At 37.2% G+C, this 25,395-nt stretch overlaps 1 protein-coding gene across 1 annotated transcript in view; it reads left to right on the top strand.

Annotated features, from left to right (window-relative positions):
• The first annotated feature begins 432 nt into the window (after positions 1–432).
• Positions 433–25,395, top strand: part of LOC150109470 (venom protease-like) — an 81,710-nt gene continuing 56,747 nt past the window's right edge. The window contains exons 1-2 of the mRNA XM_090402429.1: positions 433–532; positions 16,030–16,121. Coding sequence (XP_090258555.1) covers positions 433–532; positions 16,030–16,121 — 192 coding nt within the window. The remainder of the gene's footprint in view (positions 533–16,029; positions 16,122–25,395) is intronic.

The raw sequence follows: 25,395 nt of genomic DNA on the forward strand, positions 1-25,395 counted from the left end.
ACGGTAGTTGAATCCGCAAGTACAATGAATACTGGAAATCATTCAACTTTTCGAGAGAGGATAATTAGAAGTAGTTACTTGATCTGAATATTTTCAGAACATAATTCGCAATGAAAAATAACAATAATAAAAGCTCCCAGTTTGTTTGTTTGTTTTAATTTTTACAGCTGATTGCTTGCTACATGTGTATTCTTAAAACAATTGGACATTTCACTTGTACTGTATGTCATGGTAGCATATGTGCAATAAAAACGTCTGTTTTCGTTTGACGTGTGCCACAGGTGGTGGCAGTGATGAGGAAGAGAGGCTACAATTATGTTTAATACGTCATAACTATTACAGATGGCTAAACAGTGGAAATAGTATCTTTCCATTCTCTCTCTCTCTCTCTCTCTCTCTCCTCACTTACAAAAATCAGCACTAAGATGAAGCATGTTTAAACTACAAGTTCTTATGAAGCATGGTTGGTCCTTTGAAACTGTTGAATCCCATTTTCTGGTTAGTGGTGATGTCGTGTGCAGAATGTTTACAGGTGAGCGCGATCTCTAATTTCCTTGCATTTAGAGGATCATAACGAATTCGTTTATTTAGTGAAGTTTCTTTAAGAGTATTGGAACAAATCTTCAGTATTTTAATCATCTTGCTATTGAGAAAAGTGTGAGAAGAATCCACTTCACATCTTTCAAAATAATTAAGAATAATTTAAATAATTATTTTAAAAAAAAAAAAGTTGGGGCTGGCTGATTTGAACAAAAATAAATCTTGGACCTGTAATTTTTTATTTATTTATTTTTTTAATATACTATTCTGAATAATCTTTGGTTGCAGAAAAAAAAAAGTAACAGTTATAGAAATGATGCATTATAAATAATAAAAAGGTGCATTTCGCTATGGTGTTTAAGAAGGCGAATTTTAATTATTTATTATATTTTTGTGGTGTTTTGTTTCTGTAGTGTATATAAATGCAATAAGGAGAACAAACACCTCCGTGTCATTCTTTCACCAATTACTAAACTGTCACAGATACGAATACAGTAGCAAGGTCCTTCGCTTTACGACGAATTCACGTCGTAAAGCGAAGATTTACGACGTAGTAGCGAGTAGAGAAGTAGCGAGTTACAACATCGTTGTAACTCGCTACTTCTCACTGTTTTGATGTTTAGCTGTGAATTAAGAACTATCCATTACTATTATTTTTTAAATTTTATCGGTTTTAATTATAGCAGATAAAATTCAAAGTAGGGGTGCAGTTGCTTCCAGTGAATCTAACAATCTTAATACCGAAATGGAAAAAAAAACTTTTAATGATGTAGATGCATAACCAAACTGGCAGGCGTGTTCAATTAAGTCAAGATATTTATAATAACTTTTTCTTTTAAGAAAATTATTCTTTTCATTTGAGTATCTTATGTAAATTTATTTTTATTACTAATCACGTATTTTGAGATGCACACCTGAAAGATGTATATTCGAAAGTGATATATTCAATATTATAATTTTATATTTGGAAATGGGAAAGAAAACAGAAAGAAACTATACCCATTGCTTTCTTGGAAATGGCCTACTTTGTAGTCTATCTTCCACTACCCAGAATCCAAAAGTTTAATATTCAAGTGGCCTCAATGCTTGCATTCTTATTATAAGAAGCAAATGTTATCAACTCGTCCGCCTGGTTGACAGGGAGTGGATAGCACTTCCGCTCTCCATCCAACAAGTTGCATGTTTGATTCCGTCTTGCATGGAAAATAATAATCATTAATAAATCTATTAATAATAACGTTTAAGTAGTAAACGATTTTCGTTGGTAGGTAGGCTATCACTCCACTTATGAGAAATTTGAAGTGCCTGAAAAAGTTCCATGTTTGGCGCCTAAAACAGAGTTTTTAGATTATCTAACCTTTAGATCCCACAGTGTATTATATGTGCTATAGGTTACTCACCTTTCGTTCGGGGGAAATGAGTGATATAAAAAATTAATTAATAAAATAATGAAAAAAAAAATCTAACGCCTTTAGTTCTAACTTTTTGAATAGAATTGCCAGCCAATCTTTATCCTTCTGCCTTTCACTGATGGTGAGCGCAAGCTAAGGAGAGAGTACCACAGGCAACTGTCGCGCCATCTCATAGCCCTAAGCCTTAACCCGTATTATTGTCTGAAACCGGAAAGGTTCTATAGCCGATTTTCTTGAGATGTAGGACTAAGAATCCAAAGTTGCGGGAAGAAAAACTCTACTTCTCATTGTAAAGATCGACAAAATTATCAACTGGTCGAAGAAAGTCCTAGAAAAGTTCTTCTAATGGATGAGAGAACTAGAATGGAACCTGAAGTGGTCTTTCTTTGGGCAGTCAAGCGCCATCGAAGTAAATGTCATTTCCAAAGAACTATTTTATTGCACACACACACACACACACACACACACACACACACACACACACACAGCCCTGTCATGCTCAACTATCTTCTTTTTCCAAAGAATATAGTTCTATATTTATTGAATCTTATAAATACAGAACAGAATGAGAATTTAAGTAGAGTACAAATAATCATTATTACAACTAGGATATCTGCACTGTCTTTTGTTTTTTAAAAACATTGTCACTCCTAGTTGTAATAATGATTATTTGTACTGTACTTAAATTCTCATTCAGCCAGAAATTTTTTAATTCGTGGCAACTATTGTTTTAAATGGCTCGAAATTTATTTGTGTGTGTTTCTTCATTGGCATGCCTTTTGCTACACCCATTATAGTTAAAAGACATTCATGATGCATTTCTTAGAAAATAACGTTTTGTAAATTGCGCTCATCGAAATGCATTGTTTGAGACTAGGCTTAATATGATCACGTCTCTTTTTTGTTCTCACTGCTAAGGTACTGGGAAATGGATCTGGTAAGCTATGCATATATTGCTCTTGATTTGGTGTGTAGAAACTTATCTATGCGACAATTCTTTTCCACAAACTGGTATCCTTCAGCCATTTTCGGTGAACATTCTAAGTAGTCTTTGGTTAAATGCAGGGAGAGAACTGATAACTTTGTCAGGATGGCAGTTACGTATTCATGATGAACACATGAACTATTATGCGTTTTTTCTGACTTATGGAGCTGGTTGTCAATGACTACAGGTATATGTTTATTACGCTGACACCTCTATCTTCCATTTTTAGGACAATGTTGTACAGTGCATTAATTTTTATTGTGACTCCACATACAGGTTGTAAAGCGTCTATGAATCTTATTATTATTACAGGTATCTCCACAAAGTCAGAAGACTCACCACGGAAGACCCATTATTCACACAATACTTTAACTCATTCACTGAGGAAGCGCTCAAAACCACCTCTGGCGACTCATTCACTACACTCCAAACAAAAAATCTAATACGAACACTCTTGCTGACCACACTCTTACGCAAGTTCCACTATTGACCCCTTGTTCTCGCCCTTCTTGCCATGTACTGAAACAATCCTATAAATAATATAATCCTATCCTGTGTCAATCCTATAAAATATGTTGATTCTATCATGTTCCTTCTTTTTACCTATCTGCTAGTTTTGAAGATCTCAGACCTTCAATCTATTATCAGAGGGAGTATTCAATACACTTGCCACAGGCTTTGTAACTGGTCTCTGCTCTATGCAATATGCTCTCCACCACTTCACTTCCACGAAATCTAAGTGACTAGATCTGACTGCAGTAGTCCAGATTTCCCTATCCCTGTTATCAGTGTGTTCTTCAACAGCAACGTCACTATATGATATGCAGTTTGGCTACATATGCAATATGCACTCTAAACGTCATCTTCCTATCCACAACCATGTCCAAGTCCCTGGCCTCATCAGTTTTATGCAGTTCAGTTCCATCAATATAGTACACACTTTGCGATGTCTTCTTCCCAAAGTGCATCACCTTAAACTTGGCCACTTAAAGCGGAAGCTATTTATTGCACATACTGCCAATCTATTTAAATCACCCTGCAGGATCTCTACATCTCCTTCATTTACTATCGCCCTTCCCAGTCTTGCATCATCAGCAAACTGAATATTTTATATCAAATTATTTCTTATACCAATGGATGTACAAATTAAACAACAGAGGAACATGTACAGATTCTTGAGGTACACCAGTAGTCACCTGTCTTCTCCGGGACTCAACTCTTCCATAAACCAAATCTTTGATATCTATCCACCAGCCACCCTCGAATACAATCACAAGATTCATATCCATCCCAATTTGTTCAAATTTATGCAACAGAGTTCTATGAAGAATCCTGTCAAATGCGTTAGCAAAGTACATGGCATCAGTGAGTGGCCATTTCCTTTACCCAACTCCATTGTCATTTCATTATAAAAAGTAAACAATTTATTGAGCTATCCCTCACAAAACCATGTAGCCCCCTTATAAAGTATCACATTCCTGTCCACCCAATTCGGAATTCTTTGCTAATTTCTCTGATATGTTAACCATCACCCCTGCGATACTGCTTGCCCTATAATTTTCTGCTTCTGTCTTGGAACCTCCTTTATGCAGTGGGACTATTTTGCTTACTTTCCACTCCATTGGCACCTTTAAAGTACTGAGGCATAAATTAAACAGCCTGGTCAGAGGAGCTGATAATTCCATCGTACGTCCTCGTAATACACGGACCGATATGTCAGCTAATTCCATAGCTCTTTTGTCTCAAATTCTTCTGCTATCATTAGCAAAATCATCTCCTTATCCTTCCTTTTCCCTCTGAAGATACTGTACCATCCTCAGTCAACCAAGTCTCACTAATTCCTATAACATTTGGCCAGGTTGAGTTAACAGTGCCGAAAACTCCTCACCCTTATTCCGAATAAGGGTGAGGAGTTTTCATACTAGCATATATAAACTGAAACACCCCTTCATCCCAGAACTTTCTTAACACTTTCTGTTGCTTAGCCCACTAAAGTTAAGAACCTGGGGAACGTACTCAGCATCATGTGATCACGCTCCTATTTACTAACTGTTAGGTTGCCTGGACTCGCACTCACCTGCATCCCCCTCCCACCAAAAAAAAAAAAAAAACATTCCAGCTTCCCTAACTCTGCATTTCCGACCTTTCGCTGAACAATACCTTCTCAAGACGCCTGTACCCAAATCCATCCAAAGGCAAGCCATGACTTATATATAAATCCTCTCTTCCATCAAACGCACTCCACACATCCATACGATTCCTCAGCGCAATCTGCGCACTGACTCATTCATGATCATATCTCTCCGTCTCAGCTCGCCTCTACCGTCCTGTGGCAATAAATAGATCACAACCTTTACTCTTTCACTAGAACTAGGAACTTTGTCATATCTTCTTGCATACCGCACTTGTCACTTGCCACTTGCTAGATCATTTGCACCGGCCAAAATAAACATATCCTTCCCTCTCTGCATCCTTCGGTCACTAACATCCTTAATCTTGGTTTCAGGGGAACACTATTTTGAACTGGACGTTATGCGAACACGCGACCTTCTTATCCTTACATTATACGAATGTTATTTTTCTGGAAATGGCTTCAAGCAACCCTTTCTACCGTTTTTCGTATATGTCCGGATCTCCAACCATAATTCCTAACCAGTAAGTAATGTTTTATCGACATTCCTGCTTGTATTTTAGATTTCTTTTCCAGATACCAGTCAACATACAATAAGATTTTGCTTTCTTCGGGACTTTTCATTCTTTAGAACGATTTTGGACATCATTGACACTGAATTGTTAAGGACCATACAGAGAGGATGTACTTGTTGAGCGCGGACTTCATTCGGGAATGTGAGGAGAGAGCTTTCAATTTTACGAAAAAACTTTCAATCGGTTCATCACAAATTCTATTTTTTTACCCTCAAGCATGTAAGCATTGCAAATTATGTGAAAAGCTTTTTGATATCTAAACTCAGTAATAATCATGCCCTGTCAGCTGATAGTATTCCTGTATACATCTTAAGTATAGTATGGTATCTGCTATGTTTCTTTCTTTTACTGCACATGTCTGAACAAGCGATCAGGGTTGTTTAGTTGTTTATGTACTCTGTGAGAATTTTGGTTATAATTTTATAGTTTATAATCAACAGTGGATATGTCTCTATTTTTGAAATGTCCTTTAGTTTTCTTGATCGGAATATTTTTGTAATAGATGATGCATCCACTGTTGAATTTCTCTGGCCATGCTTGTGTTTCGAGTGCTTCTTTCATCATTATGATCAGCATATTTTCAAACTTATGGAAATCCTTTGTAAAATTCGTTGGCTTGATTATTTGGAGAGAATGATCAAGCCAACGAATATCAAAGAGGTTCGATATCTTCTGCTTTTCTTTCTCTCTCTGAGATAGCTTGGGCATGGATGACAAGAATTTTGGGTTCCACGTTATCTTTTTCATTATATTGAAATTTAAACAGAACTGTAAAATGTTCATGGAGATGGAATTTTGGTGTTAACTTATAGGCAAAGCTATAATAAATGATAATTAGTTAACGCCTTTTATATCCGTATAGAAGTATGTGGGACCTTTCCTCCCTATATAGCTTTTGGAGACTGAGTGGACATTTCAGTCTCCACCGGTAGCCAATCAGAGATAGCTGGCTCAAGACTATCACTGATTATATGCAGCAACTGATGGGCAAATAAGTACTGCCATCTCTTTGTACCTAATCCTAACAGGATATTTTATTGCCTGAAATAATATCGGTTCTACGGTCGACTTTTTTGAGTTTACTGGACGAAAAACCCGAGTTTCCAGGAAAAACAAACAAATAAACAGCAAAAAAAAACAAAAAAAAAAAACAACGGTGTACCCGTGCCAGAGATCGACTAACTTGAGAACCAGTTGAAGAAAGGCTTAGAAAAAGTTCCTCCAGTCGGCCTTTCTCCTGGGCGCCAAATTAAAACCACTAATAGTGTTTGTAGCTATTCTTGATTTGTGAAGGATGGGGACTAGCTGTCCACTTGTCTTCCAAAGTTAGTTAGCACTTAATGGCTTCTTCCCCTTTACAGAATAACAGGCGTAAGCTGATTTTTTATTTTTTTTATTTATAATGAATAAAATGTTCATTAGAACTTTATTAAATATCTGTTCATAATTTTTTTATTTTGATTTATTAAGAGAAAGTAATCCAGGTTCAACTAGATAGCAAAATAAAAGAAAATGAATCCATACTTTTCTTATTTTATAACATACTGAAGCTCACTGTTTCATGGTACTTATCATATCAGTCCAATATCAGTTCATCCAATATTCTATCATTATTTGCATTATATGGGACGGGAGGAATCTTTATCTGGTCGATTTCAATCGATGGTGAGTTAGCCGATCTCATACGGAGGTAGCAGGGTTTTTTCTCCCGGAAACTCGGGTTTTTCATCCCGCATACATACAAATCGGCCCTTCAGAACACACGCAATTTACAGACAAAAATTACTAGTTGTGGTGGTGTTGGAGGTGGGCGGTAGATGGCGTTGATTCGTAGTAGAGGTAAGGTGTAGAGACAGTTGAAGATGTCCTCCCGCGATGAGTCTTCGGACTCCTTGGAGGTATCAGGAATAATAATAATAATAATAATATTACAGTATTTTGTTGTATTTATTTTTTGTGATACAATTTTTGAAGTTTCACAATTGCACCAGTTCGTTCGATGATCATTCTACGGAGTGGTCCATAAGTCACTGAGGGTTTAACCATTTAATAACTTTTTTATTTATTAATTATTTTTATTCTTTTTTGCTATTGTTATAATAAAATACAGCACCTAGCGATTTTTTATTTATTTAATGGCTTCTTCCCCCTTTGGGGAATAAGTGGCGTTAGTTGATTTATTTTTATTATTATTTAGCGGAATTAAAACTTTTCATTAGAATTTTATTAAATATCTGTTCATTTATTTTATTTCATTTGGAGATTTTTCACTGCTCACACCGCTAGAGTCACAATGGACTTCCTAAAGCACATTTTTGGCGAGCGAATAATTTCGCTAAGATCTGTAGTTAATTGGTCATCACGTTCTCCGTAATAGTTATTAATTGGCTTCTTCCTATAAGACAGATTATAATGTGTCTTTGAAATTATATACAGTATATGTACAAATAAAATGTTTGTAAGAAAAAAAGTATATAATTTAAAAATGGTATCGACATTCCTGAAATCGTAAATAAAAAAAGTAACTTTATTCCAAAGACGATTTAAAGCAAAGAATTTTATTTTATTTTCAGATAACCCTGAGAAGTGATGATCAAAGTAAGTATTTAAGAACTTATTTTTCTAAAATTTCATATCGATTGTAATGTCAGATATACAAAATTAGTAGAGAATACTAATTATTCAACCTTCGCCAGCAAAGATTGGTTGATTGGTAGAGCCTCTGCTACTAATGGCTCACGCAAAAAGTTAAGCAAGTTTGAGCGCGGTTAGTAGTTGGAAGGATTCAATCGTACGATAAGTCTTTGGACTCCCTCGAGGTGTCACATAATAACAATAAGTAATGGAGCTACCTCGTATTTCCGACTAGCAGCATTACGGTAGCCCTTAGATGATACACAGCCCTAAACTGACCGAGTAGTGAGTAGATACGATTATGTACTGAGGAGCTCAGTTAGTTCGACATTAATGGGATTAATTTATTTAAATATTAATTGTGATAATTTCACTGTTTGCTGAAACTTATTGCTAACAGTGAACATCACAGTTTGTTTTGAGAACTAATCGCATGACAAATTATTCGTGCTCAAGTTTTTTCTATTACTTAATTTACTAACGTCATCCTAAATGCCCTAAATGATTTTTCTATGATTTATTTCTTCTGTGGTTCCAACGCAAACTAAAAGAAATAACTCACCCCAGTTGATTCCAAGTTAATTTGTTAAAACTTGAGTGTTGGGTTCCTGCTGTTGTCACTGATATTTAAATTAAAGGGCAGCAAGTTAGTCATCTTGTAAACAAGCACGAGTCTCCTCTTTCACGTTCTCAGTAATCACCTAGGTTGATAAACATTTTTATTTGATTATTTTTGTCGTTGTTTCTACACAGTTATTTTATTTTCTATTCTGAGCACTTTTTTTGTATTCATTGTAGTAGCCGCCGTAGCGCAACGGCAGAACATTGCGCCCTTCGATTGGGAAAAGACCTGGGTTCGATTCTCGTCGTGACGAGGAGAATCCTTCAGGGGCGAATGCTGATCTTGAAATTCACGCTTGCTCTTGTTATCATTCAGGGAGTGAGAAGTGTGACTGAAGTCTGATTAGCGGAATAATGAATTACTGAACATTTAAAACTATGTATATTGAAATTTATGTAAATTTAATCATACAAATACAACATTTATTTTACAAATGATATTCTACTTTTTTCAATTTAGCTACTTGAATACAAATTCTACCCTACGGTTCTTCTTTATGAACTGGTCAATAACACCGTCATAAAAAGTTGGTTGTAACTTAATTTTCCCAAGCAACACGCACACTTGTAAAGGCTGGCTGAAGCTCACTGGCTAGAGCTACGTTGACTGCGTATGGCCTGTGTTTAAGCAACAGAGTGAGACGACGTGAAATGGCTATGCGCCTGCGTGAAATCACAGTGCTGCTGCGAGGACCTTGAAGCTCCCACAACCGAGCAAGCCAAGGTAGCTTTGACTAGACGAGCAAGCATCGGCCTTCGATACACAACGCAAAGCTCATTTATTGCCACGCAAGCTTAAGACATTTTCTGTCAACAAAAATAAAAAGCCTAAATGGAATGCTTATAAATGCATGCATTTATTAACAAATAAATATTACTTCTTTCTCAGTTAATGAGCTTGCGCAGCAAGCATGGAAAATTCTCCCCTGGAATCCTTATATGGGGTTTTTCAGTTGAAGGAGAGTTAGCTCATCTCATACGGTGGTAGCAGAGTTTTTTCCTCCCGTAAACTCTGGTGTTTCACCCCGCGTACAGACAAATCGGCCTTCAGAACACACGCGACCAAAAAAATACTGTTGTTGGTGATGATGGGCGATAGATGGCATTGATGATAGTAGTGTCGTAGTTGGAGAATTAAGTAGTAGTGGAGAGGATGGGATGTATTTAGAGAAGTATAGTAGTGTGCCCACCCATGATGAGTTCTTGGACTCCCTGGAGGTGTCCCGTAATTTTTTTTAATTTTTATTTTTTTTGTTAATTGCTAAAATATTTATACATACAATAAACATCTTGTGTGACATTGCACCTTATAATTTTACAGAGTTCAGCACTAAGTGCTGCAATTCCTACGTTGGATTTCAATTAAAAATTTTAATAATACTTTTTTGCCTTTATATTATGTATTTACAACACATGTTCTTCTAATATAAACAATAAAGATTAAACAGAATTTTTTGTATAATTTTTTATTGTTTTATTTATTTTTTATTTTTTTAAAGTTTGAGAAAGAGTGATTATACATACAAATTTCTGCATTTGCTTATAAGTATTACTTGTAGGTGAGTGAGGCAAGTTAATCCCACCTATTTCGAAGCTTGGGTTAGCTTTTATGAAAAGAGTGGGATTTAGTCTTCACTATTTGTGTTGTTGCTACTATTTATGTATGGGATGTAGGCATTGGATGCTAGTGATTTGTGATGTGTATATTAGTGTTAATGGTTTCTTAACTTTGTTGGTATATTTTCCAGAGTTCGTTTTTAATGTTCTGTAGTCATCTACGTGTTTTAACTTTCTTGGTAGGTTGTTGAGTTGCGTGGGTATCTGATGTGATCTCACAAAAGAACCGTATGAGTTGTTGAAGGGTGTGGGGATGTAGAGAGTTGTTGTAGGTCGTGTTATACGATATGTGTCTCTGTTGTTTCGATAGGTGATGTTGAAGTAATTCCTCGTTAATGTCATGTAGTGTTTCAGGTTTTTAATGCTCAGAATTGTGTGTATCGCCATGTGCTTGTCGGATATTGGTTATTGCGTGTAAAGTGTCCAGATCACTGTTGACACGATTTTCCTGTGTAGTGTTTCTAATTCAGTTAGGCTGTTTGATGTATTTGCATAGACTGTTATTCCGTATCTGAGCAGGGATTCGCAGATACCGTGATATAGGAGTTTTTTTATGTTGAGGTGGAATAATGTCTTTAACTTGGAAGAGTTTTGCTGCGATGATCCGGAGTTTGGTGTGTAGGTATTCTATATGTTTTGTCCATTTAAGGTGGGAATCTATATAGAGACCGAGGTATTTTGCGTGTGCTACAGGTTTGATTTCGGAACATTGGCAGGTATGTTTGTTGTTAATGCAGCGGTATGTGTGACAATGTATCGATAGTGATGCAGGGCGTATGATTCTTGGGTTGTGTATTATCAACATCTGTGTTTTGGTGCCGTTGATTAGAATTGCGTTTTGGTGGAAGCATGTTGTGATTTCGTTTAGGTCTTGTTGTGTTTTGCAGAGAGCTGTGTTAATGTCTGTGTGGATTGCTAGTAGTGCAGTGTCATCTGCGTATTGAAATATTTGACTTCTTATGGATATGTTATGAACATCGTTAATGTATATGTTGAATAGAGTGGGTGATAATATGGCACCTTGAGGTACACCGTGTTTTACTTGTATACTCCGACTGTGACATGTACCTATTTTTGTTACCTGTGTTCTGTTTGAGAGGTAGTTCTTGAACCATATATGCAGTGTTCCTCTTATACCTATTGAGTATAATTTGGTGAGTAGTATGTCATGTTCAAGTGTGTCAAATGCTTTGGTTAGGTCCAGCAGTATAAGGACGGCGTACTTGTTTTTGTCGAGAGCTTTGTTTATTGTGTCGGCGATGTCTTCTAATAAAGTAATGGTGCTTTTTGTTTTCTGAAAGCCATATTGGTTTTGTGAGATGATGTTGTACTTCTGTAAATAGGTCTGTAGTCTGGTGTGTTATTTTTTCTAGAATTTTTGAGATGACTAGTAGTGTAGCTATTGGTCTGTAGTTCTGAGTATCGTTTCTTTTGCCGTGTTACAAACACGGCAAATTGTATATTGGCGTAATTATTGCAGTTTTTAGTTGTTGTGGAATAATGCCTGTGTCGAATATTATGTTCACGAGTTTCAAAAGTATTGGATTTATTTGTTCAAAGTGTGTTATAAGGTCTGTGAGTCTTATTTTGTCTATTCCTGGTAATAATAATAATAATAATATTTTTGATCAAATGAAGAGGGTTAGAATTAAATATAATACCAATAGCATTAGAACGATTTTGTTGTCCTTCTATTAAGTGTTCGCTGAGCTTCTTAAGATCTTTAGCGAGTTCTTTCAATGTTTTCGTATGAATTTCCCAGTACAGCTTTCCCTGGATTCACTAAGCTCCTGTCCGCTCAGTTAGCCTAGTGGCTATGCACTTTGCAACCATATGCCTAGGTTGCAAGTTACAGTACTTAATCCCTCATTACGAGGGCTCAACCAGTCCAAAAGGGATGGTTGAGGAATGGAGGGGAACCCACACAAATAAAAAACTAAGCTCCTCGGGATTTTGACATGGTAATTACCCAATGCAATAAAAGCAGCTGTTTTTGTTGTGATGGCTGTGGACATAGGTCAATTAGTAGAGAAGATGTACAACATTAGTTGTGTTATTACATTGTTGTTATTACTGATATTTTGATACTACAGTATCAAAATATAAAAGCGCAATTGTAAATAACCAAAATTAACTACTAAGTAAACAACTACACATTTAAAACTGTTGAATTGATAAAGAGACCATTTCTTGCTAAACAAATATGATTTTTTTTTATTGTTTACCATGAAAATAATGTGACGGCTTAATGCTTAATGATATGATTAGGCATTAAGCAAATTATCCAAACTCTTTATAGTCATCTGCTTTGATTAGTTTTCAATTACTTAAAGTAATTTGTAATTAAAATAGAGAAATATATAAAATAAATCTTTAATATCATTTATTCCTCAAATGAAGGAGATTAAGTTTTGAGATTTGGTAAGCAATAATGGGATGCAAAGTATACACTTGGTGGGGGACTTTAAAGGAAGTAGAGGAGATGAGAGATCTGGGAGTGGTTGGTGGACAAGGACCTGAAATTCGGGGGTCACATTGCACAAGTTTTGAAGACGTCACATCAGATAATGGCAATGATGCCAACGACCCCTTTACATACAGAAATAAAAATGTTATGATGTCATTGTATAAGGCCTTGATCAGGCCTCATATGGATTATTGTGCACATTTTTGGTCGCCAGGTCAAGGATATGTTGGAAAGGGTCCAAAGAAGATTCACAAAGGTGGTCGGTTATCTTTGGAATGTGGAGTACGAGGGCAGATTGAGAAAATGTAAGTTGCAGAGTTTCGTGAATAGGAGGAAGGGGAGGGGGATTTGATTAGACATATAAGCTAATCAGGGGTTGTTATCATGTCGACATGGAGGAGATTTTTTATAGAATGGGAGAGGGGAGGGGAGGGTAGGACAAGTGGTCATTGCTGGAAACTGTATAAGGAGGGTGTGAGCAGAGGAGCGAAGAGTAGGTTCTTTGCATGGAGAGTTGTTGGTAAGTGGAATGCATTTTCTGTGTGTGTTGTGAATGTAGACACATTAAATCAGTTTAAGGCACAGTTAAATGAGCATTGTGCACAACAGTGTGTACCTCCCACGATGAGTCTCTGACTCCATGGAGGTCGGATGTTAATAATAATAATAAGTAGTAGCAGTAGTAGTCTTTGCTTTCAGTATCACGACATATTGCTATAAAGTATGCCATAAAAGATGATGGGAATGCAGCAGATAATTGCCACCATTTTACACATGCATATATTGTGGTCAGGTTTTCTAAGTTGTGCAGCTACAAACCTTTCCCCCTAAAGGTAGATTCCACTTACATACACCAGAGATCAACCATCTCAGGAATAAAACTAAAAAATGCCAACAAAAGTTCCTTTATCTGGGGACTATAATCTTATCTGTCATCTTTCTACCACTGTTCCAGCATCATGGAACCTCCCATAATACCAGAACAGTGGAAATGAGTATTTAAGTCCCCCAACCAAGTGAAAGTTAAAGACTTTGAAGTGTCCTCATCAATCCAGGGGATCAGCTCTAATATGTGCATTTATACTTCATGTAACACTAGACTTGGTTCTCAGCTGCACAAACTAATTGCAGGATGGTCTCTATGCTACTTAACCACCTTACCGGCTATTATGGATCAAATACGCATCCTCATACGCTTCGTATCCATCATGTATTTCAATGTAATGTCAATGTATTACAATTTTAATATGCACTTCGCATCCATGGTAACTTAAACGTATATATACAAGTAACTCTCGTATAACGCGGTACTTATACAACGCAGTTTCGATATAACGCGGTCTGCAAACTGTAGTAACCTTTTATCTTTTCATATATTTTTCAACGCGCGACTTAAAAATCAAATTTTATCTTCGTTAAATTTGCGTCTGCTCGTATCGCGCATGTTTAGTGGAAATACCCTTTAGCACGAATGTACGTGAATTGTTTACCGTATAAAATATTTATTGTTGAAAATTGTCTTCGTTTTTTTGCCAGGAAAGCGCATTAAAAATCATAAGTGTGTTAATTTCAAGCTGAGCACTTTATTTTTTGGTGAGTTATATACAATATGTAATGCTTTTTTTATGTAAAAAAAAAATATTTTTATAGTAATGGCCACTTAGAGCGCTTTTGCGATATGGTTGAAAACGAAATTAGTGAATTAATTGATAGGGAAATAGATTTAAATGAGGAGGAACTGGTACAGTTAATAGACGACGTCGAACCAAATGGCGGAGAAAATTCTGCCGAAGATTCTGATTGTGATGAATCCGTTAAAGAATTCAGTTTAAAGAAATTAGCAGACGGATTGGACTTGGCAAGAAAGTTATTTTATGGATAATGATCTCTCAATGGAGCGCTCCGGAAAATTCACGAGACAATTGCATATTTGTTTAGCTCCGTATTATGAACTTAATAAAAAATTGCAGCATAGTGGTAAGCAAGATCTTATTACTGACTTCTTGATAACTAGACTATCCGAAGTATGCAATGAGAATTATACTAATGATGTCCAAGAGATTTCAAGTGATGACAACGTCCGGCCACTCGTAAATAAAGAACATCTACGGAATGTTAGTTTTGAAGAGAGTGATGACGATCAAAATATGCACTTTATTTAATTTGGCTAAAATAAAATAAAGTGCAATATTACGTACAATTTTATTTTTTTATAATTTTATACTATGTTTTGTTTCGTAGTTTATTTGTTTTCTTAACTTACATGAATTAAATAAAAAAAATATATTTTTTGATATGTCAAAAAAAAAAAAAATCAGCTAACGCCTTTTTATTCCCGTATACGGGAGTAGGCGAGGCCATTTAGCCCTATCTAACTTGATATGTCATTGTTTATATAATCTTAAAAACAAACAAACAAACAAACAAAAAACGATTTCGGAACCTAACCCTACTTTTTTTATGTTATCTGAGTCTCGCATAACGATTTATATAACACTGCATTTTGTGGAACCTAACATCCGCGTTATAAGAGGGTTACCTGTACTGCATGGCCGGTAGCGTGGTTCCTCCATCTATAGTGGCATCGGTGTTCCTAATCTTTTTGCCATCTATTTACTAAGCTCCTCAAGATTTTGGCATGATATTTATCCTATGCAACAAAAACAGTTGTTTTGTTCATGATGCTTATTTGTTAGAGCTACCCACTAATATATATATATATATTTTTTTTTTTTTTCATCTAAATTCTGCAAATTTTGTGGCTAATTTGCATGTATGCAGGATGAAAAATAGAAGTTTCTGGGAGAAAAAAAAATCCTTCTACATCTGTTTGAGATCAGCTTGCATTCAATTGAAAAAGTCCATATAAATATTCCTCTCATCGTGACAAGAATCAGACTTGGGTATTTCACAGTGTACTATCGTTCTTCCAATTGCACTATGAAAGCAGACGGCAGTAGATGGCATTGTGAGTAGATAATGGATAATTATGGAATATGATATATGCATTATCAAGTCAAATTAACTTTTCCCTCTTTAAATTTCAGGACCCATTTGTCCATATGGCATCGTACAAAAGAATAAAGTCCGAAGAATTGTGGGAGGATATGATGCAAATAAATATTCATTCACTTATTCAGTAAGTAATTCAACTGAATTTGCTTTCATTTTATATCTTTTTATAATATCCCCACACCCGCACAGGAGGTTGCAGAACTTATAGCAGTTAATGTTGTAATCGCATTATAAAAGCTTGGCTGACACTGAGGGTGAACAAGTGGGAAATTTGTCTCAGGGATCAAATTAAAAATGTACTGAATTACGAAATAAATAGAATAAAAATAAATATATGAAATAAAAATGAAAAAATATCATTTATTTTATTATTTGTTTAATTTTCTTTGTCTATGGTTCTTAACAGGCCTTTAAGCACCCAAGGTATCATTTGATTTTGTACCCATGATTCCAGGATAAGGTGGTTAGCCTTATACTGCAATCATGGGTATGAAATATACTTATGCCTATAAGTATATTTCATACTTTTTTTGTATGTAAATTGCATGTGTTCTCCTGGATAGTTTGCCTGTATGCAGGATGAAAACTCCAAGTTTGCAGTAGTTAAAAAAAACCCTTCCATCTCAGTATGAGACTAGCTAACTCACTTTCATTTGAAAAACTCTACAGGTTCTTCACATCCTAAACATAATGTGAAGAATCATCCTAGACATGATCTTTCCATTCAAAGGGCATCGTCAGCCTGACTGAATTACAGAGACTCACTAAAATAAATAATAAGAATAAAATAAATAAAAACAGTAATAAAATAAATATAAATAAAATAAATAATAATTTTCAAAATGGGCCAGCTTATATCAATAATAAGCTTAAAAGGTGTGGATTTGTCAAATTTGTATTAAAAAAAATGCTGACTTACAAATATTAAGTTTGAAAGTACACAGAACTACTAAAACTTGATAGGATTCAAAGTACAAAACTTAAAAAAAAAACACAGTGCATTTTTTTTTAAACAGTGAAAACGTTTCTCCCAGACAGAAAGCTTAGTGCCAAATCTGCATTAAAAGGACATTGCTTTCAAATGCATGTATAGCAATATGAATATAATTATTAGTCCTGGTAAATAAAAAAATCAAAAATACCACAACTGGCTTACATCAAGAACTCTATTCACCTTTAGTGCTTATACTCAAGCCTGAAATAGAAACCTATCAATTCTTCCAAAACAGAGTTTCAAAGAGCAAAAAGCAGGAAACTTGCAGTCTGTCAAATGATAACCAAGCCTTTTGGTCTCTTGCCAAAGTAATTGGTTGTAACTTGTGCCCAACACTGTTCCCACCCCTACCATATCCAGATGGCTCTATTGCATCATCACCCACAGAAAGAGCCAATCTCCTGGCTTCACACTTCTTTTCCTCCAATGCATGCATAACTGACCATGGTAAACCCCTCCCAACCATTCTAGATGCCCAGTACACAATGTCCCCTATATCTTTTCACCAGAAAGAGATCAAAAAAGTATTGTCCAAATTAGACACAAAAAAAAGTCTCCTGGCCCTGATAGCATTCCTTCAATTGTCTTGAAGTTTTGTGCAAACCAGAACTGACTCCTAGGTCATCTGGGGTAGATCAGATACTCCAGTATTCACAAGTACATCCTCTGATGATATAATCAGATCTACGGTAGTTGTCCTTTAAGAACTCAAGGAATTCATATTCCTTACTTCCTAATGCTATCTCTTCATTCCAGTCATTATTACCACAATGAAAATCCTCCATAATGATTACCCTTCTCTTGCTCACTAAGCCAAGTTGCCTGTATATTTCTTTGTCTCTGTGATCCACATTCCCAGGTTTATAGCAGTGCCTAGATAAATATCCTGTCAGCCTCCACCTCACATTATACTGCTTTAGAACCACTGACACTATTTTCCTCTTGAATCTTAACCTTATGCAGACAAAATTTGCCTGCTATTATCAGCAGCACTCCTACTCCCTTCTTGCCCTCCCTCTCTCTCCTCACAAAAAAACACATAATCTATTTCCATTTCTGTTCAAGTCAGGATATCATTCTCATCCAACTATAATCCACTTATTCCAACTATTATTGGACAAAGATACTCACTCAATGCAACAATTTCATATCCTTTATTTCTGATACTCTGGTATTCATAAATAAACATAGTAATTCATTTTTTGGTCTGTAACCACGCCTACCTTTGCCATCCCTTCAGCTGTGACTTCTCCAGACTTGCTTTTGTCCATTCATCTTCATCACTCTTGATCCCATACATCCTCCAAGATTTGGCTTCTCCCCATGCATTCAAGGCCACCCCATTCCTGCTGATCATCCTCATTAATATATACATTTATTACTGCTTCAAGAATCATTTTCAACATTGTTTCCCTCTCTGGCTTACATATCTTTTCTACATTCTCATCTCTCACACTATTCTCCTCTCCTCTTCATAAACACTTTGGTCTCACCTGATCCACTCTCTTGACTTACTCTGATCCTTTGTTCACATAACTCACTATACCTCCTTCTAGAAACAGTCTCTCAAGTTGCTTTATACCAAATCTATCCCAAGGCAATCCCTTTTATACAATTCCAACAAACTGTACCCCTTTTTCCCCTCACATATCTCTGTTGGCATACTATTAATGATTTTCACTTGCTGACTGAACTAATCATTGCCATATTTTGGAAGAGAAACTTGGAGAAGAGTAAGCTAGGTTCAGGAATATAACAATAATTTGTATTTAAGTTTTATAAAATGAAAAAGCATATGACAAGGTGCAAAGAGAAAAGTTATTATTATTATTATTATGACCTCATGACCCTATGACCTCATGGAGTCAAAGACTTATCTGGGAGGTCCTTTTATCACACACACACAGCTCATCATACCGTGCCTTGAACACATTCAAACTCCTTGCAGACACCACACTCTCAGGCAAGGCATTCCAATCATTTACAACTCTGCACGAAAAAACCTGCCTCTCACTCCCCTACTCACACCCTCTTTATACAGTTTCCAGGGATGACCCCTGGTTCTCCCCCAATTGTTCAGTGTGCTAATTATACAGAGCAATATATAGTTTATGTTTAAGCTGTAGGTCAGCAGTCATAATTGAAGAAGGTGCAGAAAGATTGTATGAAGATGGATGTGAGATGGTATGCAAGATAAGCATGCACATCATCTCACTGTTATTCATATAACAGTGAGATGATGTGCATGCTTATCTTACATAATATTATCCATATAGATGAAGAAAAGTAGCATTAAACCTCATGTCAGATTTAGAGATATTAATCTAGTTCTTTACTTTATGCAAATGATATTATACTCTTATAGTACAAGTCTGTAGGATTCTTAAACTAAATTGAATTTGCCATTAAAATCAACAAATCAGACCAAAATTGTAAAAGGAAAGAGCATGTAAAGTATCAACTACATCCTGAATGGAGAACTTGTAGACTAAGTAAATATTTCAGCTATTTAAGCACAATTTTCAGTGAAGATGGCAAATTAAATATGGAAATAGGCAAGAGAATAAGCAAAGCTAATATGGTAGAGAATCAACTGAATAAATTTATATTCAGAGAGACATAAGCAATAATACTAAACTGGCTGTATACAAGATGGTATTCAAACCAATTTTAATTTATGAATCTGAGAGCTGAGCTGCAAATAAAACAGTTGATCAAAGACTGGAGACCACAGATATAAGAGTTCTGAGAAAAATTGATCCGAGAAAAACTGAGACTAATGCCAGGAGTATCTGGAATAAGGGGGAGGAATTGGTGGCGCAGATAACATCAGCCTGGCCAAAAATTATTGGGATCACTGAGACGTGGTTGACAGAAGAGGATATAATAACAGGAATAGAAGTTGCTGGGTGTAGCATTTTTTGGCAGGATAGGAAGGGAAAGCGTGGTGGTGGAGTACTGCTTATGATAAGTGACGACTTATGCCCTCTAAGAGTGGAGGCTTTGGAAGGCAGTTACACTAATGATTTTGAAAGCATATGGGGTGAGGTAGAGGTGGGCAGGACAGGATATTTAGTGGGATGTTGCTACAGACCCAGGAGCACAGAAGGTGGGGACCAGGAGACGTTTAGACAATTGAGTTTGGAAAGTGACTAGTGGTGTGCCACAAGGTTCTGTTCTTGGACCACTGCTGTTTAATCTGTTTATTAACGATATAGGGAAGGGTCTAAGTGGGACAGTTCATTTGTTCGCTGATGATGCAAAGTTGGGTAGGGCGATAGTGAACGCAGAAGATGTCAAAGTCTTGCAAGATGACTTAGATAGATTGGAGTTCTGGACTAAGGAGAATGGATGTCAATTTAATGTGACAAAATGTAAGGTTATGCATTTCGGAGTGAAAAGATTAGCAGCAGTATACCACATTGGTGGAACTGTACTCCAAGAGATTGATGAGGCCAGGGACTTGGGAGTGTTGGTGGATAGGGAGATGAAGTTTAGGGGCCACATTGCGAAAGTAGCTAAATCAGCACATCAACTCACTTGGTTGTTGAAAAATACCTTGACGAGCAGAGAAAAGCAAGTTATTGTACCTCTGTACCGAGCCCTGATAAGACCTCATCTCGACTACTGTGCCCAGATTTGGTCACCTCGGTTCCTTCTTGATGGGGAGGAGGTGGAGAGGATCCAGAGGCGAGTGACTAAGATGATAGCAGGTCTATGGAATGAACCATATGAGAACAGGTTGAAGATTTGTGGGTTGCAGAAACTAGTTGATAGGCGGAAAAGGGGAGATATGATTGAGACATTCAAATTGCTAAAAGGATTCTATAGGATTAATTCAGATGATATTTTTGAGATCAGGACTGGTGATGGGAGAACTAGGGGACACCCATGGAAGCTGGGCAAGAGTGTGGTTAGCAGGGGTGTTAGAGCTGGGTTCTTTACTTTTAGAGTGGTAAATGAGTGGAATAAGCTGCCAGAGTCTGTTGTGGGTGCTATAACAGTGAGCGAGTTCAAGGCAAGGTATGATAGATACTGTGAGAATGTTGAACAGTTGTGTGAACATGATGTTTAGGGCCTCCCTCGATGAGTCTAAGGACTCCTGGAGTAGCCCGTAGTAATAATAATAATAATAATAATAAAAGAGCAAGAAGAATGATTGCTATGGGAGATTTTAACTATAGTAGTATAAATTGGGGAGAGGAAGATGCATGTAGCAATAAGGGAATGGAATTTCTAGAATTCTTGAGGGACAAATGTCTTAGGCAACATGTAATAGAGGGAACAAGAGGTTCAAGAGTCTTGGATTTGGTGATAGCATCAGAAGAGTTGATAATAACTGAGGTGACATCTCTCCCACTAGCTGGAGAGAGTGACCATATGGTTTTGACTATTATAATCACCTGCCTTAATTATAAGGCAGGTGATTATAATAGTCTAAGACGTCAACTTCGGGAAGATTCATGGAGGGAGGAATTGGAAGGCTGAGATATTATTAGTGCGTGGGAAATTGTGAAAGAATATTTGTTAGCAGCAGTGGTAAGTTGTATACCACGAGTGAAGAAGAGGACACAATTTGGAGTAAAGTGGATGACAAACAATATTAAACAGGAATTGCATGTGAAAAAGAGGCTATGGAAGAGATATAAGGAGACAGGTGAAGAGAAGAGAAGATGCATGAAGAATATAAGACACAGGCTAGAAGAGTGACTAGTATGGTAAGGAAGGCAAAACTGGAATATGAGAGGAGATTGGCCCTAAGATCCAAAGAAAATCCTAGGGAATTTTTTAGCTATGTGGCCAGTACGAGGAGAAATGACTGTGGAAGAATGATAATGAGATAAAAATGGGAATAGAGTGGCTGATGCAGAGGATACAGTGGAATTGTTCAATGAACATTTTATTGGAGTATTTCATCCTGGAGGAGTCAGTTTTAATACTAGAGGGATAGGGCAGGTTCAAGGTTTAGAGGTACAGGAGGAGAGTGTGTTTCAAATACTGAGTACTCTGGATGTCAGTAAAGCTGTGGGACTAGATGGTATTTCACCACGAGTTCTGAGAGAATGTACTAGGGAACTGACAGTGCCTTTCACCTGGCTTTTCAATGAAAGTCTGGCTGTGGGAAAGGTGCCCATGGAATGGAAGGAAGGTAAGATAGTGCCATTGCATAAGGGTGTTAGCAGACTGGAAGTGTCTAATTATAGGCCAGTTTGTGTGTCATCAGTAGTTGTTAAGATCTTGGAGAAAGTAGTGAGGGACCGTACACAGCATTGGGCAGATGAGGGTAATGTTATCTGTGAGAGTCAACATGGATTTGTGAAGAGGCGCTCTTGTTTTAGCAATATGCTAGCCTTTTATAATAAAGTTATAAGAGCATTAGATGAGGGAAAGGCGTGTACTGCCATTTTCTTAGACTTAGCGAAGGCATTTGACAGGGTGTCACATGATAAGCTGATATTTAAATTGCAGCACATGGGTCTGGATGTCAGATTGATCAACTAGATTCAGGATTGGCTGTCCGATAGGTATAAGAGAGTTATGTATGGTGCGGGCAGGTTCAAGGAGGCAGAGGGTTACAAGTGGGATCCCACAGGGCTCAGTATACTGGGACCTATATTGTTTAACCTTTATATCAATGACATTGTCAGTGGATTGCAAGGGGATATTCAGTTATTTGCAGATGATGCGAAGCTGGGAAGGATTATTAGTAATAGTACAGATGTGGTAGCCCTGCAAAAGGATTTGAATAAGCTAGATAGATGGACAAATGAATGGGGGTGTTGGTATAATGCAGCAAAGTGTAAGGTCTTGAGGTTTGGGAAACATTGATGGGACGCTGTATACTCTGTGGGAGGAGTTATACTGGAGGAAGTAGAAGAGACAAGAGATCTGAGAGACAAGAGAAACAATTTAATTCTTCCTATATTTCATCTCAGTCAATGAGACACCTTTAGGGATTACAAAAAAAACTAATGTAACATGAAAACAAATAACAAACAATACTAAGCTCAACCACATGGGAGACACTAAAGTCCTATCTAGGTGGAGCTCCCTCTAAGGGCAGTTGTAGATGGCCTGGAATGTAAAGTGGGACCTCTGGTGATAAGCATTTCCCAAATCTTAGGAAGCTTAATGCAACCATATTTGTTAAGATTTGGTTGATTCCTGAGAGCCGCTGCTGATTCTAAGAATAGTCTTTCTCTTTTGAATTTGCTGTGGTGGAGCATGGTGGTTTTTTCCCCATGAGATCCTGTGGATTGTATCCAAGACATGGTCAGCCAGGCCTGACTGACCATAGTTGTGCTTGCAGATATATGACTTATGTTCCTCCAGGTGGATAGTAGCTGATCTGCCTGTCTGTCCAAAGTACGCCAGTTTACAGGAACAGGGTACTTTATAGACTCCAGGCACTGAGAGAGGAGGGAGCTGATCTTTTGTAGAGTGGATGAGGGTAGCAAGTTTGTGCTGTGGCTTAAATGCTGTGTGTAGGTTGTATTTTTTTAAAATCTTGGCTATTTTTTCAGATGTGCCACAGATGTAGGATATGGTGATGACATTTCAAAACTCTTTTTGAAGAGAAGACCGGGGAATGTGGGAGGAACTGATTATATTTCTAATGCTGTGATCACTGTAGCCATTGAAGAGGAAAGTGTTGTGTATGTGGTCAAGCTCCAGTTGTAAGGGTGGTTCCACTGGAACAAAGATTGTGGGCTCTCTTGGTAAGAGTTTTAATAATGCCATATTGTTGAGCAAGGTGGTGGGAGGGTTTGTGGATGTATCTGCCTGTGTGCGTGGGTTTTCTATATACCGTGAAGGAAAGTGTACCATTGGGGAGGCATGTAACTAAGGTGTCTAGGAAAGGTAAGCCATTGTTCTTTTCCTTTTCCATCGTGAACTGGATTCTTGGATGTAGGCTGTTGAGGTGACTGAGGAAGGCTTCTAATGTGTCTGGGCCATGAGGCCAAATAGAGAACACATCATCTACATATCTTAGCCAGATTATATCTTAGGAAGGTTTGAGAGGGGCTGAGTCTATGGCTCGTTTTGCAAAATCTTCCAGATAAAAATTGGTGAAAGGGGGGAACCCATGGCAGTTCCTTCTATCTGCTTATAGATTTTGTTCTTCCAAGAAAAATAACCAGAATAGATGGCAAAGGAAAAGAGATCTAAGATGTCAGAAGGAAAAACGTTTTTTAAGAGTGTTAAGGTACCAATATTCCCTTAATTGATACCTTACAATGAGGAGATGTCAAAGCTTACCAATATATCTGTGTTATTTAAGGTTAAATTTTTTATGAGGGTTTTGAAATGGGTAGAGTTTTTTATATAGGATGTGGAAAGTCCAGTGAGGGGGGTCAGAGAGTTGGCCAGCTGTTTTGACAGTTTGTAGCAAGGTGAGTTAGTGGCATCTACTATAGGTCTTAGTGGGGAATTGGATTTGCGGATTTTTGGTAAACCGTATATTCGGGGAGGACGGGAACAGAAAGGTTTGAGTTTTTTCGTGATTTCCAGGGGCCAGGAAGACACTTTTTTTAAGTAAGTTTTTTAGTTTTTTAACTTGTGTTTTTGTGGGGTCGTGTTCTAGTGGGGTGTAGGTAGAGCAATCTCGGAGGATAATCTCCATTTTTCTATTGTATTCCGTGGCATTAAGAACGACTGTGGTCAGCTCTGGTGATGACGATACTTTTTTCTTTTCGTAATTTCATGAGAGGAGTGCGTTGGGAGGACGATAAATTACTTTTAGGAGGCGAGGATGTTAGCGACGTCAAGGCTGATGTTGTTTGCTATCTCTGGCGCTAAGCGACAGATCCTGCGTTCGACATTGAACATCACATTAAGCACCAGCACTTCTTTCGGAGTGACTGCGAAATTGTGGCCGAGGCTTAGGGCACTGACGGCATCGTCGCTGAGCCTTTTGGATGATAAATTCACTACTGTCTGGAGCGGTTGAATTTGCGGTTGCGGCTTGGCTTTACAAAGGTTGTTAAATTTCTTGATATGTTTATTTTTTGAAATTCTTTCTATGCGGAAACTTCTGAGATGACAGAGAGAATAGACCAATGTTCAGAGTTAAGTACAGTGGAGAGCTCCGATTGTAAGGAGCCAATGGTGGCGTTCGTCATGGAGAGGGTGGCATGAGTAGTGGCGATTTGTTCCCTCAGTAGTGCCAAGCTGGCGTGGTTATAAATGCGGAGGGCTTTTTTGGAGTGGAAATTGATCTTTAGCTTAACTAGGTTCGGTATTACTCTTGTATCCCGACATCTTTTTAAAAAGGCCAGTCTATTTAGTTGCCTAGATAGTTGTAGTTTTGACTTACTGTATTGTCTGGATTTGCAAGCTATATCTCTGTAACACAGACGATTGCTGCAATAATGAGGACACTGACCTGCAGAGATAAAAGGGT

The sequence above is a fragment of the Typopeltis vanoorti genome, chromosome 2 (assembly GCF_054136105.1).
Source record: "Typopeltis vanoorti isolate ZY-2024b chromosome 2, IOZ_Tvanoo_1.0, whole genome shotgun sequence".
Classification (NCBI taxonomy): Eukaryota; Metazoa; Arthropoda; class Arachnida; order Uropygi; family Thelyphonidae; genus Typopeltis; species Typopeltis vanoorti.